We start from the raw sequence: 18,779 nt of genomic DNA on the forward strand, positions 1-18,779 counted from the left end.
ACGCTATTGTTTATAATGACGAAGAAACAATAAACTTACTTACAAAGAGTACAATACCTAATTAGCAATGATAATTCCGTCCTCTTCTTTATGTAATAATAATGCTTCGGTAATTGTAAGAGAAAGTTTGTAAGATAAAATTGCGCTAATTACGGCGCCTCTAGCGGAAAATGTTCAAACTAACGTAAGCATCCCGAAGTGATTCTACTATGTTGGTTTTGTTAGCAGCAGCGCGCGGTCGATTTTTTCGCCCTCTGTGGCCATTTGTTGAACTTGAGAGTGTGCGGGGCCTGGTTTCCCTTCTCTAATGTTGGTCTTTATTCTATAATTGTATGACATGGCGCTTACTTCGGAGGTTGCGTGTGGCGAGCTTAATCCGTCGGAACTTGGGACGAAAACTTAGTAACGTCACAGCTATTGTTTTACTTCATGTAGCCCTTGTTCCGCAATTCTCCTTGCTGGTTATACGCTATCTTGTTCTTGATTGCATTGAAGATATTGACTTAAACTTGAAAGCCTTCGCATGTGTAATGCGAATACGAGCAACTCGTGAATAGCGCGTACTTCGGAATTTCTAGGGGACTGTTTTGACACTGCCCGAAATCTACCCAGGACTTTTCAAACGTTTCACTTATTACGACTTTATCGACGACGGCATGTGGCTGCGCTTTACTACCGATGCCCTTACAAATTAAGAGGTTCTCAACAGAAACAAATCACTGAAGGTAGTCACGGATGGACTCGGAAGGCAGGCTACATTGAGAAGCTCTTTTTCAACCAAAGGCATTTGTCCAGAATTTGGGCGGATCCAGGGTAAAATAAAAAAAAAGGGGGGAAGTTTGGGGAAATGGCAAAAAGGGGGCGTCTAAGGAGTAGGTAGCGGGCCCCCAGGGCCACCTCTCTAGATCTGCCAGTAGTCCAGACTGACGCAATGTGCCTAGTGTTTATTCGCCACGATGAAGCATTTGAGAAAGCGCGAGCTTAAAAACACCATTAGCACCCTTTCTTTTCCGAGTACTAATCCGGAAATGGGTTTTCTTGTTCTAATTATTCTACACTAGTCCTTCAGAATGACATGGGCTTCCCTCATTATTAAAAGGAGATCCCTGGCCATGTGGCCCCAGAGACAGGCAACAACTTTCCAAAGAATAAAGATAAAGCAGTCCATTAAGGACAGATTCTCTGTTTGCTTGGAAAAATAAGTGCCCAACTCATTCTGTGAATGAGAGCCCTTGGTTGCATGAAAGTTTCGAAGTCGACTAGTTAAAGTTTCGAAATGCCATATTAGTGAATATGTATTGCTTCTAGGGCTAGCCTATGTTCGCATGTATATGGTCACGTAAACTGTCTTCCTGCTTAAGCAGTTTGTTTCATTCTTTCACGCAATCACTGCCACGGCTCTTACTACAAGCAATGTAGCCCACAGCTTTTGCATAGTTGCTCCATTCTGTGAATGCATACACTGTCACAGCAGATCAGTTAGTAACATACATAATACCTTTACATATATTTCAGCTGGGAAGAGGCATATCAGAATGAGCTGAATAACTTCGCAAACCATGGTGATGTGGGTGAAGTTTGGTAAGTGTTACCTGTCTAGTCAGCTCCTCTAGTCGTGCAAATGTTGCACCTTTTAAGGTGTAACTAATTCCACAGCAATAATTGTAGCAGTTCATTATGGTGCATCGAGTCTCAAGTGTCCGCCTGGTGATTTTCTGTCAGGAAGCAGATTCATTTAAACTGTTGAGCACATACTCTTAGAGAAAGGAAATGCCTGTGAGGATGATGATTGTTGACAGTGTTTGTGGTGCAAAAGATTAAGAGCGGAAAGAGGAAAAGTAGAGGAAGAGCACTCTCGCTGTCTTTTTTTTCTTTCTGAGCCTTTTGCGACCCACACATTGTACATTGCAGAGGATGGTGATGCTAATTGTGTGATAGAATTTCGCCCCAGAGTGTGCGAATTTCCAGTCCTATGCACATGACTTTAAGAACACTTTATTAGGGAGGTTTGGACTAGGGGATGCAAGCAGCCTGGGAAGAGTTTAGGATCTTGCGCATGTGAGTTGCTTGCATCCCCTAATCTAAAACTGTCTACATTTGGAAGCAAGGACTTCAAATTATTTACTGACTTCTTTACGCACGAACTATGTCCTGTGTACTAGCACCTTGTGGCATTGTGACTGTAGCAAAATGGCAGTTTGGCCCAGTTCGTTCATATTCTAACTTGTGAGCAGCACTAAAGAGCCTAGGCGCATACAATACATGGCACTGTTGCATGCACCTTTCATTGTAGCTTGTTTCTTTGATGCTGTAACTACTTAACTATAGTCACTCATGTGCTCTAATCTATTTTATTGCGGCGGCAATTTTCAGCTTAAGTCGGAAGTTTCCAGCTTTTGCCAGCCAATGCAGGTCCCATGTAGTTAACACCCAAATAGCTTCACTCATGCAGTGTGCATCTAGTGACTTGCAAGAAATTACCAATCACATTGATATCGCCATAAAGCAATTCCAAGTATTGATATCTGGCAGCGGCCCATGCATTTTGGTCAAATTCCAAACTTGCTGCTTCTGTCCACAAGGTGTCGTTTATGTTTCCTTAGAAGATTTCTGAATGCTTTCTTTAGGTTTGGCAGCAAGAATGAATGTCGTGTTGTCAGGTGGTTGCTGCAGCATGCTGAGAAAACGAGCCATATTCTGGACATCGGTTGTGGAAATGGGCACCTTCTTGTACACTTGGTTTGTTACTCTTCGTTTATAGTTCACCACATAATCACTTGAGGACATCATGAGCAGTGGCATGGTTGAGCTGTGGTGTAAACAGGCTTGCATTAGTAATTTATTTGGGGCCACACATTTTTACTGTAATATTTAAAAAGTTATTTATACAAGGCAAAAGAATAATTTAATAAGTACATATTTACACAAAGTGTTTTCTGTAGCCCTCATCTTGTAAACTCTATTGCAACTAGGTAAACAAAAATAATTGCACCTGGTTCTGCTCGTTTGTTTTAATATCTGCAACTTTGACCTATGGTTTATCTTGGCATAAGTTTTATGGCATGCAGGCTAACTTGTCGTTGAGCTATCATTTGGTTGTCATTTGGTATATAAACAACAACATTAAAACAACACAAAACATCAATCGCACAAATGAGACAAGGAAGTGAAAGAACAAAGCTCCAAATCAGTGCTTCATCTCTCTTTCTTGTCTCAGTTGTGTGTGTGTGCCGTTCTCCATTTTAAAGTTACACCATGGAGTCAAACACTAAAATTGAGTCCTGAACTGCATGAATAAGCATAATTTGTTGAATTTATTGGAAACATCAAGTCAACATAATTTCCTACCGGCCTTCTATAGGGTAAACCAAACTCTGTGAAATGAGCTCGATTGACAGTTAATTGTGCAGCTGGCCACAATAACACAATAGGTACTGTGGACACCTTACAGAAGCAAAGGTCTTCGGAGCCTGGCCTCACAGTTTATCAGCCCAGAAAGCCATTCAAGTGCTTCAGTACCTGAAGGCAACAGACTTGAGTGCCCGACTGTAGACATGTTGCACCTAGCTTAGTGCATGTGAAAGTGCGATGTAAACTCATGTGTTCTCTCTCTCTCTTTGTTTCACTCCCCCTCCCCACATGTAGGGTAATAAACTGACTTAGTCTGGCTAACCTCCCTGCCTTTCCTTCCTCCCTTCTCTCTCTCTATTCACTTTCTCCATGCAGTTACTTACAGACTGCACGGCCTAGTTAGGCCACACCAGAAATTGCTACAAACATCATGTACAAACTTCAGCTGTCTGGATGTTACCTTGCTAGTTGAGTAGCAAAAGGATGCATTTTCTTCCAAGTAGCAGCAGCACATCACAGTGGCACGCCATGTTACTAAAGCATTTGGTTCATTGCACATTTCGGCTGACTGTGCACTGCAGCTTGTGTACGGTTCAAGTGGGTGCCCCAGGTGGCTCCCTCACACGGTACTTGAAAGACAATGTGGCATAATTGCATAGATACCATGTGAAGCTTTGAGTGCCATGTTGCTGGAGCACAATAATTTGTGCGCATGCTGATGAGTGTACATCAAGCCTCCAATGTCTGCACGGTCCAGAATAAGATGTGCTCTCCCGCGCCATTCAGTCCTTTTCCTTGTCAGTGTGACTATAAAAAAGGCAGTGCTGCACTGTAAAGGCAGAGAGGTACCCTCAGGAGAAAACCATCACCAAAAATATTCTATGGCACAGCCATGCTGTATGGAATCCAAACCTGGGCTCTCCACTTCATTTTAAGCTCCTAATTTTTTTTTTTCACAACTCTAGTTTTCATACTTACGACTGCACATAACAGAAAGCAGAACCAAGAAGAAAAATTCAGCAGACACACTTAAGACTGCTTATGTGTAGGAATGCGAAAGTATTATACCGTTTATAGACCTCGGAACGCCATGAATGTGCTAATGTTACACACTCATGGCGCAGCACCACATCCTCCTCATTGGCTGCGCCGCCTTGGGCCCAATAGCACACACACTAGGCTTCTCATTTAGTTAGCCATAAGTGTGGAGCAAAAATTGCAAAAAGTGGACGGATATCGGCCTATCTCCTTATGCAATGTGGATTATAAAATTTTTGCTAAGGTATTAGCTAACCGTTTGCAAGTTGTAATAAGATCTGTGGTCGGCGATCATCAAACATGTGGCATCAGGGGCCGGTCCATTCAGACGAACATTCATGTTGCGAGATCGGTGCTAGAGTGCGTAGCTGAGGAGATTGGACAGGTGGCAATGGTACAGCTAAATCTGGCTAAGGCGTTCGACAGGGTGAATCACTCATTCCTGTTTACTGTACTAGAGCACATAAATATCGGATCTCTGCTCCTTAGAGGTATCAGGATATGTTATGCTAATGGATCAACGAGACTGATATTGAATGGCTCTCTCTCCGATCCAATTAGGCTTTTATCATCAGTACGACAAGGATGCCCTTTGTCACCGCTTCTGTTCTGTTTGTATTTAGAGCCACTTTGTATGAGCATTCTTAAAGAACAAAATTTCCAGGGGTTTAAATTACTGACTAATGAGGTTCGGGTTCTTGCGTATACAGACGACGTGGCCTTTTTTTGTACCGATAAAAAGAGTGTAGAGACTGCTCTTGCAATTACAGAAGAATTTTGTGCGGCGTCTGGTGCAAACGTTAATTTTGAAAAAAAGTTCAGGTTTTTGGTTTGGATTATGGGCCACAGTGCCATCACATTACGCAGGCATTCAATGGAAAGAGGATCTTCGTTATTTAGGTGTGCCTCTCTCACAGTATAGAAATAGCAACGTTCATTGGTCGGGAGAGGTTGGCAAAATTCAACGTAAAATGAATTCATGGCGAGGGCAGAATTTGTCAATGTTCATTCGTGCTGAAGTGTGCAACGTGATCTTAGCTTCCCGCCTGATGTATGTGCTGCAAGTACTGCACTGCTCACGACTTCGCCTTCAGGTACTGCATCGCGTATTTGCAACATTTATTTGGAGTTCGACCTGTGAATCGATGCGGCGCGACAATCTGTTCCTCCCCCTTGAACGTGGTGGCCTAGGATTAGTACACCTCTTTGTCAGACAAATTGTTTCTCGCCTGTTTTTCTTTCGAGACAGTGACCATCCGTTTTTGCGTGAAATGTTGCAACTCCGTTTAGTTCAGTATGTTCCTAATATAGTAGTGTCATCAAATGTAAAAGATGTCCCACAGGCTCCTTGGGGCTTTCTCAAAGAGGTTGTTGACACATTTCTTTTCTTGAAAGTTAGATTCAGCCTTGGAGTATGTGTTCACTGCCAGTCAAAAAGCAATTTCTGCGGCACTGGTGGACTCTATTTTCCCAGATCCTTTGTATCGTGCACCTTATTTAAGCCAACCTTATCAGGATGTACTTAAGCGCGTCCGAAAAATGTGTGTCCCTCCTGGAGTAAAAACATTTTTCTTTAAATTACATTCAGAAACACTTCCTGTGAAAACTTGGTTAAATTCGAGGGGTTGCTTTGTGCCATGGACAACAAACTGTCGGCTCTGTCCACGTGCCGAAACCATAGATCACTGCTTCATAGACTGTAGGGACGCTGTATTTTTTTGGGACATTCTCCAATGGACGCTTAAAAAGGACATTGACATAACTCCATATTCAATTACGTTTCTGCCGTTTAAGGTTACGGGTGGTCCTCCCTATGACATGTTCATTACACTTGGCTTATATAGCCTGTGGAGAAGTAGACTGTGTGATCGCCATGCTGAAAGCCCGCGATCTACAAAGTCCTTCTTTCGTGAAAGTGCTGCCTATGTAAGAAGTGTGTACGCTGCGCAGGAATCTCCACCAGACTGGATGCACTTGTTGGATGCATGTGTGTGTTTGCCTGAGTTTTAAGTGTGTAGCTGTGTCAGCATTGTAATACACTTTAAGTTTTGTTTTCCATGTAATAAATAAATAAAAAAAAGAGCCGCCGTGGCGTCGGGGAAGCGTGCTTGTCTCGCACCCCGGAGGCCCGGGTTCGATACCCACCCAGACCGAAATTTACCATATTTTCTTTTCAAAGCCATTAATTTGCTTTGTTTACAGGAACCTCCCTGAGAAATTTGACATCAAACCGAGCATTTTTTAAATGTGTTTTTGCTCTTTGTGCTATTGGCCATTTTTGGTACCGTCTTTCAGTCACGCTGAATACGATGGATTCAGGGGCATATAATGCTTTCACATTAAAATCGTTTTCTGTCAGGCCAACTAAATGGTACAAAAAAATCCTATGCTTGTCACTTAAGCTTGTCAGGCCAGAAAGTACTTGGCATGTTAAATGGAGCATTCTCTTTTCCGGGCTTTGTGTATTTTCATATTTCATGGTGTGCCGAGTGGGCAATAAAAAGGGTTATAATTTTGGATAAAATTCTAATGGTACTTAGAATTAGTATAATAATACATCGATATTTTTCTAAGATTAATTAATGATACTGATAATGTTAATGATAGTGGTAAATGTTTTGTGTACAGAGGACTTGGCATGTGCCAGGTGTGACATAACAGAAGATATATAAGGCATGCAGAATTGAGTGCATGGTTTATTCCTGCACATGGCCCTTCCCAGAAGTAAGGCTTGGTGTGCAAACTGAGATTGTATGCAGTGGTTGCTTTGTGTCGGAGATCTGGAAGCTTTGTGTCGGAGATCTGGAATTTCAGAGGCAGAGAGGAGCCGAGAGGACCAAAGGAGAAAGGGTGCGTATACTGTTGTCGCAGTTGACTGTTCCCTGGGACATTACAGGCCTACAAAGGTTGGGTTTTGCCTGAATTTTCTGTAATGGGTGAATTAATGAACAAATGTCTTCTACTGCCATTCAATGTTTGTAGCATGCACCTCATAAAACTGGACCTTCCTTAGGCCAAAGAAGGCTTCACCAACCTGACAGGAGTTGACTACGTTGAGAATGCGGTGATCCTTGCAAAGGAATTGGCAGCCAAGGAAGCAGTTTCTGTCCTCTTTGAGGTGAGCCCATTTTGAGTTTATTGCATGTGGAGAAACACATTTTCACAAAGGTTGCACTCCTTGCTTGTCAAGATCAGATGTGCAGGAGAAGTAAAATACGAGAGCCTTTCTGGAGCACATTTTTTCGAAAGTTGATGCAGTAATTACATGAGCCTACACAGTGATAAATTCAACAGGAATCAGTTTGACCATCTATAGCTGTTCTAAAAAATTTACACTCACAAACTAATCGCTTCACCTGCTGCAGTTGACGTGTCGTTCTGCTGAACATTAGGTCGCGGGTTCGATTCTCAGCCAGGGTGACTATGTACATTTCAATAGACACAAAATCCAAGAACACTCATGTGCGTAGATATACAAATGGCCAAAACTAATTGAGAGCATTCAACTTATATCATACCATATGTTGTATTGGCACATTAAGCCCCATAATCTGGTTTCAAACTAATTGCTTCTCTGAACAAAAGAACACTATAGTAAATATTGGCTCCACTCTTGTGTGTACTGTTTTCTGTGCTTCCGATGAAATCCCTGAAATCAATATGTCACATTATAAATATTGTTATGCCCACAGCTATGGGCAAGTTCTCTACATATAGGGCAATTGTTTATGAAAAACCTTGCTCATATTTGGCAAAAGGATCTCTTTCTGAAGTGCGCAAACTTCTAAAGGGCACATTGCAAATAGGCGACCGGCTGCCTGTTTGGATTATGCACTTCTCTCTAATTGGAGAACAGACAGGCCATGGAGTCACCGCCCATAGTTACAGTGAGGGTCTGCAGTGAGCCCATCAGATGACCCCTGTGCACAGGCATGGTAGCATGCACGTGGGCCTGCCAGCGAAGCGGGCACCTTTAAGCAGCAACATCCAAAATGGGCAGGCATTATCGAGGCACACTTAAATTATTTATTATCTCCTATAGAGGTTCAATTTTGATGCTGTGACATTACTGTAGATTTATAGCATGACACCTATTGGTTTTGGCTTTGTGCTGCACAAACCTACGAAAATGTCCTAATTTGTTCTTTGAGTCAAATTGGCACTATATAGGGCGTACAAAAACAAATAAGCATTTGCTTAGACTCTAGTCATTGTTGATTTACAAGTTTGGAAAAGTAAGAAGCATATTGAAATTGCTAAGAAACAATGTGGTGGTGTAGTGCAAGTTGTACATCAGAATGCTTGTCTGACACTAATTTCTGTTGTTTTATAACTAGCACAGCTGTAATAGCAATTGTGTAAAGCATTCTCTATCTGCGCTTCCTCTTACGTTTGAAGCACTGAAAAAGCGTGTTGATAATCATGGCCTTTACTGCATGTCCTGCATGTTGCTTTGCTGCGCTCATTGGCAAGAGCAATCTGCAGCAAGTGTCATTGGAAGCTCCCATCTGCCGTTCCGTGAATGACACTGGGTAATACCTACAAGTGGCATCGGTGCTGTTCTCATGTTGGCACAAATGTAATAGCAGTTCAGGATTGACAACACACTTTTCTTGGTAGCAGCCATGTGGAGCTTGATAAAGGCACTGCACCCAGGATCACAAACTTGCTGTGGAAGCAGGAAGAAGCCTCACTTCCATGCGTTACAGACATGAGCACGTGATGTGAAGCTGAATTTCAATTATAGTACTATGAAGCTTCTATTTAATTTGGCTGCACACCACGATTTGCAAGACACAGTGAATACCTACTCGTAGTGGAGTGCTGTTGACATGTTGGTTATTAAAGGTGAAATAAATGGCACATTTCCAGCACAGTTCTTGAGATTGTGTCTCAGGGATGCATTCCTTGTGTGCAAGATGCAAAGGGCTGCTGTTAGTATTGCCAACCGCTGCAGAAAATCTATTTGCTATTGGTGGTGCAGTTGATGTGATGTATTACAAGTTGGCAAGATTGTTTAATAATTTGATTTTGTCAGTTCCCATGCATTTTTCTTCCAAAGCTTCAGTAGTAATATATGCCTCAATTAGCAATGGTATAATGAGGACAAGTTGTCCCCATTATACTTATTACAACTTCATTGCACATTTGCATGAGAGAGAGCACCTGATTTATGAACATGGTAGCTCTGTAACATTTAGATATTGCTAGGCTTTCTCTTCTTGTGGTGGTTTTCCAAGGTGGGCGACATTCTGGAACAGGACCTGCCATGTCCCAGTTTCTCAAGGAAATACGACTTCGTCTTGGACAAAGGTCAGCATTTTTCGTATGCTGTGTTTGCACCTGCAGGAAGCAGCCTAGCTCTCTTGTTGCTGTGAAGTTGTGTCAGAAGGCGAGCAAAGTGCACATGTCAGTAAAACAATTTAGTTTTCACATAGCAGTGTGCATCTGAGCTTGGCTGCATGTGAAGGCTTCACAAATTAGGATTGAAAAAGGTTCCTCATTGCATACTTTTTAGATTATATAAATGTGAACAGTGCACATATTTTGTCCATTCGTTGCAGGGGTCATATCTGCAGTGCTAAATTGTTAGGCTAAATTAAAGGCAATAAACGTGCTCACATACGCTTGTTTTATACATAAGAAAATGTTTCACGAAGTGGATGAGCTCATTATCAAGATGTACTAGTCATCTGTCTGCCCTGTCAGTAACCCGTGCACTAAGTGGTGTAATGGTTTGATGCTTATCTTGCAGGAACGTATGATGCTATCAGCCTCTGTCCAGACAATCCGCAAAAAAAACGCAGGTGCTACCTTGAAGTTCTGTCACAAATCCTTGCAACTGGAGGCCATTTTGTGATTGTGTCATGCAACTGGACACAGCAAGAACTGACAGCACACTTTAAGAGAGGTTGGTCTATCACATGAACTCATAAGATGTATAAGCAAGCACACTATACTGTTCTAGTAAGACTGATTGGCATTCTGGCAACGACAGCTGCACTTGGTTCTTGGCCATCACCTGCTTACTTTTTTGCTTTTTTTTTTTAGTTATTCTTTTTACAGTTTGACTTCCATTAATTTGATCTTGATAGGACCAACAATATTGATGAAATCATACGGCGGCTCGAATTAAGCAAGACGCAGAAAGAATGCCAAAACACATTACTAGTTCATCGCCAGCGTTTTCCTGATTCTAATACGCCCTCGAATCAAATGTGTGCCCACTTTCCATGTGACCAAAACAGCAACTAATGTAGAAATGACGTTAAAGTTCCTACACAAATTAAAAATGTAATGCGCGCCCGATCTATCAGCAAGAAAAACATGTTGCACAATGGTGGTCAGTTTCCTAAAGTGAGCTTCGTCACACCACATTTGTGTCCTGCCGTATAACATACAAACAAAGTGAAGGTGGTTTAGGTTTCGTATCCTATTATACTTTGCCTAAAGGTGGTTGAGCGAAGGGGAAACGTGATGACAAAAGAAGGCACATTGGATGGACAGGCGATCTCGTTGTCCTGTAACCGTTATTATGTCGGGCAAACAGGACAGCATATACAGAGAAAGCTTTAGCGTGCCCAGTATTCCACTAAACAGGTGGAGCACCGCATGAGCGGGGGTAAATGCAAGCAGCCAGAGCCGTGCCACCACCTTGTGGTGCAGAGCTCGACCAGACAAACACAAGCAAATATTGCAGTAAACAAGTGGTGTGTTCTACTTTGCTGCTGGTGTAAATTTTAAGCAGTGGTGTATTTGTAAACACATGTTTATGCCCCCGCTCACCTGGTATCCTGCCTGTTTAGCAGAATACCGGGTGCGCTAAAGCTCTGTAACGGACGGCTAAGAGAGCATGGCAACAAGGCCAATGAAATGCTGCCTCTCAGTTTTTCTGGCACTGAATTGCCAGAGGTGTGAGTATGAACCCCTTTTCAATAAAATAGTTATTGTTGGGAGAAAAAGATTTTTGACGATTACAATACTCCTTAATGCGAAATTTGAGTGCAGCTCAATACGTGTTCCCATTTTGTGATATATTGAGGCAAAGAATTTGAGACCGAAATCATGACATCAACTGGCAGTGGGCCAGTACCATCAGCGCCTTCGCAGAGGGAGCGGCAGTTTGGGAATGCTGGGACGATGGGTGGTATCGGAGCCAACTGTGGGGGGGGGGGAGATGACGACGAACGCATGAGCAGTGGCACAAGCACAGTTATGCCAAGGGATGCCAACGAGTTGGCTGTGGAAGAAGATGATGAGTGCACAAGCATGTTTGCGCGGTTAAGCAGACGCTCAACCTAGGAATGGGCACCTAGGAGCTGCACTCTGAAGAATGTGAAGTCACTTGACTAATAATTGAAGCCTAGCAAGTTGACTATTTCTGTGATGCATGTGTCAGTAAAACTTTCTTAACCTTGACTGAAAAAGAATTGAATTTTCAGCACATATTCCTTGTTTTTAGCGTGAAGTGACACAGACGAAGACTGGAAGAAGACAGAACAAGCACTTTTGTTTGTCATTTCTCAATTCTTCTTATTCCTTCCAGGTTTATTATTATTATTATTATTGTTGTTGTTGTTGTTGTTATTATTATTATTATTATTATTATTGTAATGTGACTCACATGACCTGTGATATCGTTCAGTGAAGGTACTTTTGTTCGGCTCGGCAAAGGAATTAAACATCACTGCCTGCCTATGCATCCAATGTGTTGTCTTTCGTCTTTGTGTTTCCCTGCGCTCAACCACCAGCTCTACCACTAAACCACACCACCACCCTTGCTGATTATGCTGCGCAAGCAATATTCAGCCCAATTTTCATTTTATGAGAAGGTGCACGTTAGAATTGGGTAAATACCGTAATCGGACATTGGTGAGGTATAATTATTGCTTGAATATCATCCTTGGGCAGGATGCAAATGGGCGTTTTCGACAGGAGATGACATGCGTTCAACGCATTCACTGTCCTCTAATCTCCACCGAGACAGACGCTGCCACTGAAGGGGTCACTATTGGGGTCACCATAGTTGACGGGCATGTGCGTGCTGACTGGTCAGATTCTAATTAACCGGCGAAGGCCCATTTCAGGATTAAAATAGCAGAAGTTTGGGCCCATAGAAACACATGGGCACTAGCCGGGACCTTTGGGCGTGATTGAATTAACTGAATAATTGAATTAATCGGATTCGAATTAACGAAAGTCTGCTATGCAAAGTAAATTTGGGCCTGTCTTTCTAGCCAAATCACTCGCAGGATTCTCAATCTGTTTGTCATGTTTTATTGGGCTTGGCCTTTTTACTTTTTTTCTTACTTTTTCTTAAAAAGATGACCTGGAATATACTTCGGCCTTCATGAGTCTTTCCAATCAGAATGACACACTAAGTTAAAGTGTACCCCTGATTAGAAATGCTGAGACTGAGGTTATCATCACTGATTAGCTTCAATGCTTTGGAGAAGTCGTATTCGAAAGAAGAAAGGTTATTTTCTATGCTAAATACATTATGTTGATAGAGTCAAATTATTGAAAGCAGTAAAACAGCGCTAAACAACAGGACGAGGAGAGGGACACAGACACCAGCGCTGACTAACAACCAAGTGTCTTTATTCTTTCAGTCAGCATATATATATATACTCCGCCACTATATATGCCGACTGAAAGAATAAAGACACTTGGTTGTTAGTCAGCGCTGGTGTCTGTGTCCCTCTCCTTGTCCTGTTGTTTAGCGCTGTTTTACTGCTCGTAATCATGAACCAACCAGCCCAAATGCATACTCTTCTGCATTGAAAGCAGCTGCGACAATAAACATTTTTATTTGTTTAGACTTGGGTTGTGCTACTTATATGTGTTTATTTTGAAATGACTGTTTGTCTGTTAGGTCTGTTTTGTATGGCCTCCATGGTGCTAGAAAATGCACGTGGTGGCTGCTGAAATGCTAGCTGTGTGAACTGCTTGAGCACTGCCTGAGACATCAAATACATTGGGTTGCATATCTGGCTGCCGCATCAAGATTGGGATCTGAAGAAAATTCCACACCAGCGATGTTTTCTGGGGGTCTTCAGGATGTAGTATCATTTTGTTTGTTGTGTTGCAATTATTGGTTTGTTGTCTATTTTATCTTCTCACACTCCTTCTGTTCGAATAGCACTTTATGGTATGCTTTTCATCAAATATTTATAGAGGAACAGCCTTTCAGTTAGCCCTTGTGATTCTTTGTTAGTCCTTTCTTCTCGTGTGGACCTTAGTTATGCACCCTGAAATGATTGAGCCAATATGCTGCAGGAATTGAAGTTTTGAGACAGTGGAGTTTTCATTTAATTTGTCTCCAAGGGGCACTGTGGCAATAGCAGTGGTCCCATTTTCTTTTCCCACTGTGTGCACACTCGGCTTGTTTCCTTTGAGTTCTGCTCTGTTGGTGAAGCAGACTTCAAGAAAAGGCAACCTGTAAGCTACACTGCTAATGCTCATTTCTTTCTAAAATGGAGCCCTAAAAGATATATTGAAAAGTCATCACCTCTTAGTGCAAAATGTTATACAACATGTTTCTGAACGTGTTGGTACCAGTTTTGGCTTGACTGAGACTAGTCAAATTCTTAACCTCAATACAAGTGCTTAGGAATTTACTAAAACTATGGGAAGCAGTGTCTCACGCATTTGAGGTGATGGATGTGATAAAAGGTCACAACTTTTAAATCCAGCAAATACAAACCTCATTATAGTGAAGTCATATCCAATGCAAAAATTGACTTCGTTATATCCAATATTCGTTATAAGCATTCATTTGTTGCACACTCATGTCAGTGAGATTTTGCACTTACTTCGATATATCCGTGTTCATTATATTAACATATGACTGTACATTCATTTGCTAATGGATTTAGAAAATCTTATACAAATGGGAACAGAGAATAATAACTGAAAGAACAGGAAGCACAATATTGTTCATATTTTAGCTGCCTGCAACATGTTTTGTTCAAACCTGAAAAACACACAGGAATAAGTGCAGTGCATTTCACTGAGTATATTCCCGATGAAATTATTTAAAAATTACCTATAGTGATTACAAAGCTAGCTCGGTGTTTGCTTTCCTCCTCAACACAATGTTTGCTCTCATTCATTCCAAGTGGATATGCTAGCAAACTGACCAGCTACAATTTGTAAATTGGAACATGTGCCAAAATGAATTACTTAAGAATCTAATTAGTGAATTTATGCGTATTAGTTGATTGTACATTTCAGTTTATTCTGAAAGTAATGTCCACCTAGACTAGAATTATGTTATTGCCACAGGCAATATTTAAAAATTCTGTATAGTCTAAAAGAAATATTAGAAAAAGAATACAGCCAATATACTGCATGTGTAAGCCTTCATTATATAGTATATGACAATGTGGGATCTAGAAATTGGTCAAAATTATCATAGCAAAATATGTTTTGTTGAACTTCACTCGAATAACTTATTCAATGTATCCCTGAACGATTTAAAGGTTTGCACACTTGTAAAAAGCAATTATTCGCATTCACTCAAATGAATCTCTATAGGAACGACTACTTTCTTGACATACTGTACTTTGAAGTCTTTTCAAGTGATGTTATTGCTTTGGTAGAGCTTCATGCAGTTGCAAATTTTCAAAGATGTGGCGCCGAACTCAATTGGCGCCCGTTGGTGGAAGCTTCTCATCCTTGGGGCACACAAAATTGGCCACTGACATGTGCACTGAGTAATCTTTTTTTTTTTTTTCCCTAATACGACTGTGGTAAATGCCAACCCTGCTGCTATCTTCGACACTGAATTGAAAATTCACACCAAGTGCTTAGCTTTGTAGAACTGAAAGGGACAAGCGTTTATTGGCTTCGGGTATCCCATCCACGGATACCGGCTGTGACAGTGGGTCATGATGCTTTAGAATGCTGCACCGCAAGACAGTGGGAGAGCTGCTTGAGCATACTGTCATGCATTTCATGGGTTGAGGTCTGGTGCTATTTCTTGCACCATTGCACGAGCCAGTCCTTGGTCCATGCAGCCCATGTACCATCCTCTGAAGATGCACCTTATTTTTCCATGATTTTCAGCAGGCCTGCGCTTTCAAGGCCATTGCGGCATAGAGTTTCCAGTAACAGTTACGAACTCTGGTGCTGTAATTGTTTAGCTACCATGAGAATGATGGGCTTGTCTTACCTTTGTGCTTGGCGCATTAAACATTCTTGTGGCATTACCTACTGTGCTTTAAAATTTCCAAGAAAGCATATTTTTCTAAATGTATGAAGGCTTCTATGCACATGCATAATCATTGCAAATTGGTGCACTAATAATGTGCTGTTCTCTTGATAGCCATCGACTTGCCAAGTCACAAAACCATTTCAAGTCAGAATGATCAAGTTCAAGATCAAGTTCAATGATCAAGATCAGAACGCCTTCATGGTTCTACAAACACTTTTAACAAATCCTTCCTTCCCTCTGCAATAGAACAATGGAATTCGCTCCCGGAATCCATTGTTGTAGAGCAAAACCCTTCGAAATTTCGTGAGTTACTAACCACCCATATTTGCAACTAATTATGCAAAAACCTGTCCTTTTTAGTGTCTTTTCAGTTGTTGCTTTTTTTTGCTTTGTACATGACTATTCATTCGATGTTTGTATTATTGTTTTGCCTCCCCCTTATGTAATACCCCACATGGGGCCCTTAAGGGAATAATAAATGATGAATGATGAGTAGGATGCCCAATCATTGCCATGCTCGCTGCGCCACCACATTTGCCGTTCACTAGCACTAGAGTTCCCTCCAGTAAATTTTTGGAGGAAGCTGTGTGCATTGCGAGACCTTTTGCCATTTTTGCATACACGTGTGCCTCACTTTCTGTCTTCGCCGATTTTCTTTTGCAGACCTTGTGCTCTTGGATACCATACCAACGCCCACATTTTCATTTGGTGGCAGCCAAGGAAAATCTGTGACTGCACTGGTTTTTGTGTCCAAGTCTCCCATGGAAAAACCTTGACAGCACACATCTGTCTGCTTTTCGTTAAAGGCATTTTTGCTAAATGTGCGAGACCCACTTTCTCAATGGGCAGCCAAGCCAGCTTTGGAGCGTATGCCCGAGCTGCTCTGTAACGAGCCTGTAATTATGCAACGCTCAATTTGGCAAATCATTCCTGCAGAAGCCCGCAAGTCGGAAGAAAGTTCACGAAAGGGAAAAACTGACATCCACCTGTCTGTAGCACAGAGCTAGAAAGGAAACCCATACAAGTGCATCCCGGACCAGGACAAATTTTTCTTCAACTACAAAGCTTCTTTTCTAAGAAACCCACATGGATGTCCTTTGTAGCTTCGTGCTGCAAGACGGGCGCATGTGAAGTTTTTTTTTCTCCCCATTTCAAATGCTCAATTTTAGTGCACCTGTGGAGTGCGTGCCTGCCACAGATAAAACGAACAAATATGTATTCGCTTCACCATGTGGCAGCTACCCAGAAGCGAGGAATTCAACCTTTCCATCATGCTTGCCCTGTTTTGCTTTAACCCACCTTTGCCACTTTCATTGGCTGTATCATGTCTGCACCATTTCGTGTGTGCCAACCTTGGATGGCTCTGATGTGACAAGCCCTCCATTCATCATTTAACCCTCTGAGGGTCGATTTTTTTCGCCATATGCAACCGCTCAAGGTTGATGTTTTTATTGCAGATTCTAATATTCTTAGGGACTTATTTCGAAAAAAAAAAAGAATGCCATAATTTTTCTAGGGTGACCGTAAAGTGAGAAAAAAATATTTTGCATTGGTATATATGTACTCTTCATGAATAGCAATAATAAAAAAGGAAATAAACTTATAAAAATAAGAAAAATTGATGCATTGTTATACACATAGTTCAAGGCATTGAAAATGCGCACACGAGAATATTTCGCAAGATTCTCTTACACTAATATGTACATCCATAGCGTAATCAAACTGCATAGGGGCACACACTCAAAAAAAGTGTGGTTGTGCGCCCGTCAAAAAAGCAAAACGTGTGGCAAACTTCCGCTGATTTTCATCTTATTGCCAACCAGAGTCAAATAGTTTTTGCGAGTCTAAAAAAAAAAAAAAGGCAACGAAAAGCATGCACAGCGGCATCCTTCCGATGCACACCCCTGTGAGCACTAAACAAGCGAGAAACAAGCGGTTGCCCTTTGAGCGATTAGTAACAAGATAGCCATCAGTTTTGCAGGCGCAAAAGGAAGAAACCGCCCGCGGAACAAAACCCAAACCGCTGTCCGCGCACGCGCCAATGCGCAATCGGTAGTATATAGACATGCGGGAGCAAACTAGCTCTAAAACAAACCATGCAACAAAAAATGAGAGAGGGAGGTGCGCCAAAAAAAATTCCCTGTATTCCCACATAGAGGCAGCACATGACAGAAATGAAAAAAGTTAGGAAATTGGTGCGATTTTTAAACATACAGACAGCGCCGTAAATATACAGCATCGACCATTTTGAACTTGTTCTCAGCGCCATATATTTACATCATTCACCTTAAAAGGGTTAACTGCTGTAGACATGAATGCTACATTCTGCACAGTCAGCCATTTATATTGGAGTGCTTCTCAAGTAAATTGCTAAATTGTGTGCTGAATCTCTGGATGTCCAGAACATGGAAACCACACTGTGCTTTCAGTTAGGTCGGAGCTACTTTGAAGAGCATTCTTTGCAAAGCAACATTTCGTGAAGTTTCCAATCCACTTCTTTCACAGAGTATGGTATAGTCAGCTGTGGATGACAGACAATCTTGCAGGTATCTTGCAAGTATATATTATTGTATTCATCATCATAATCATCAGCCTGGTTACGCCCACTGCAGGGCAAAGGCCTCTCCCATAGTTCTCCAACTACCCCGGTCATGTACTAATTGTGGCCATGTTGTCCCTGCAAACTTCTTAATCTCATCCGCCCACCTAACTTTCTGCCGCCCTCTGCTACGCTTCCCTTCCCTTGGAATCCATTCCGTAACTCTTAATGACCATCGGTTATCTTCTCTCCTCATTACGTGTCCTGCGCATGCCCATTTCTTTTTCTTGATTTCAACTAAGATATCATTAACTCGCGTTTGTTCCCTCACCCAATCTGCTCTTTTCTTATCCCTTAAAGTTACACCTATCATTCTTCTTTCCATAGCTCGTTGCGTCGTCCTCAATTTAAGTAGAACCCTTTTCGTAAGCCTCCAGGTTTCTGCCCCATACGTGAGTACTGGTAAGACGCAGCTGTTATAAACTTTTCTCTTGAGGGATAATGGCAATCTGCTGTTCATAATCTGAGAATGCCTGCCAAACGCACCCTAGCCCATTCTTATTCTTCTGATTATTTCAGTCTCATGATCCGGATCCGCAATCACTATCTGTCCTAAGTAAATGTATTCCCTTA

At 41.8% G+C, this 18,779-nt stretch overlaps 2 protein-coding genes across 4 annotated transcripts; both read left to right on the forward strand.

Moving 5' to 3' along the window:
• The first annotated feature begins 249 nt into the window (after positions 1–249).
• LOC142557826 (EEF1A lysine methyltransferase 2) lies at positions 250–17,225 on the forward strand. Of its 3 annotated transcripts, none has more exons than XM_075670006.1 (7): positions 250–402; positions 1,516–1,581; positions 2,628–2,739; positions 7,403–7,507; positions 9,630–9,702; positions 10,145–10,300; positions 16,271–17,225. In XM_075670006.1, exons 1-7 carry the CDS (start codon positions 338–340, stop codon positions 16,381–16,383), a joined length of 690 nt encoding a protein of 229 aa, XP_075526121.1. In that variant the 5' UTR covers positions 250–337; the 3' UTR covers positions 16,384–17,225. The 3 variants fall into 3 exon arrangements, with proteins under 3 accessions (XP_075526121.1, XP_075526122.1, XP_075526123.1); XM_075670007.1 differs by lacking the exon at positions 16,271–17,225 and adding an exon at positions 15,719–16,232; XM_075670008.1 differs by lacking the exons at positions 250–402; positions 1,516–1,581; positions 2,628–2,739 and adding an exon at positions 6,986–7,239.
• LOC142557827 (uncharacterized) lies at positions 5,675–6,409 on the forward strand. The gene has a single exon (XM_075670009.1). The coding sequence runs from the start codon at positions 5,929–5,931 to the stop codon at positions 6,397–6,399; it is 471 nt and encodes a 156-aa protein (XP_075526124.1). The 5' UTR covers positions 5,675–5,928; the 3' UTR covers positions 6,400–6,409.
• Positions 17,226–18,779: the final 1,554 nt, after the last annotated feature.

This window comes from Dermacentor variabilis, chromosome 9, assembly GCF_050947875.1.
Source record: "Dermacentor variabilis isolate Ectoservices chromosome 9, ASM5094787v1, whole genome shotgun sequence".
In the NCBI taxonomy this organism is placed as follows: domain Eukaryota; kingdom Metazoa; phylum Arthropoda; class Arachnida; order Ixodida; family Ixodidae; genus Dermacentor; species Dermacentor variabilis.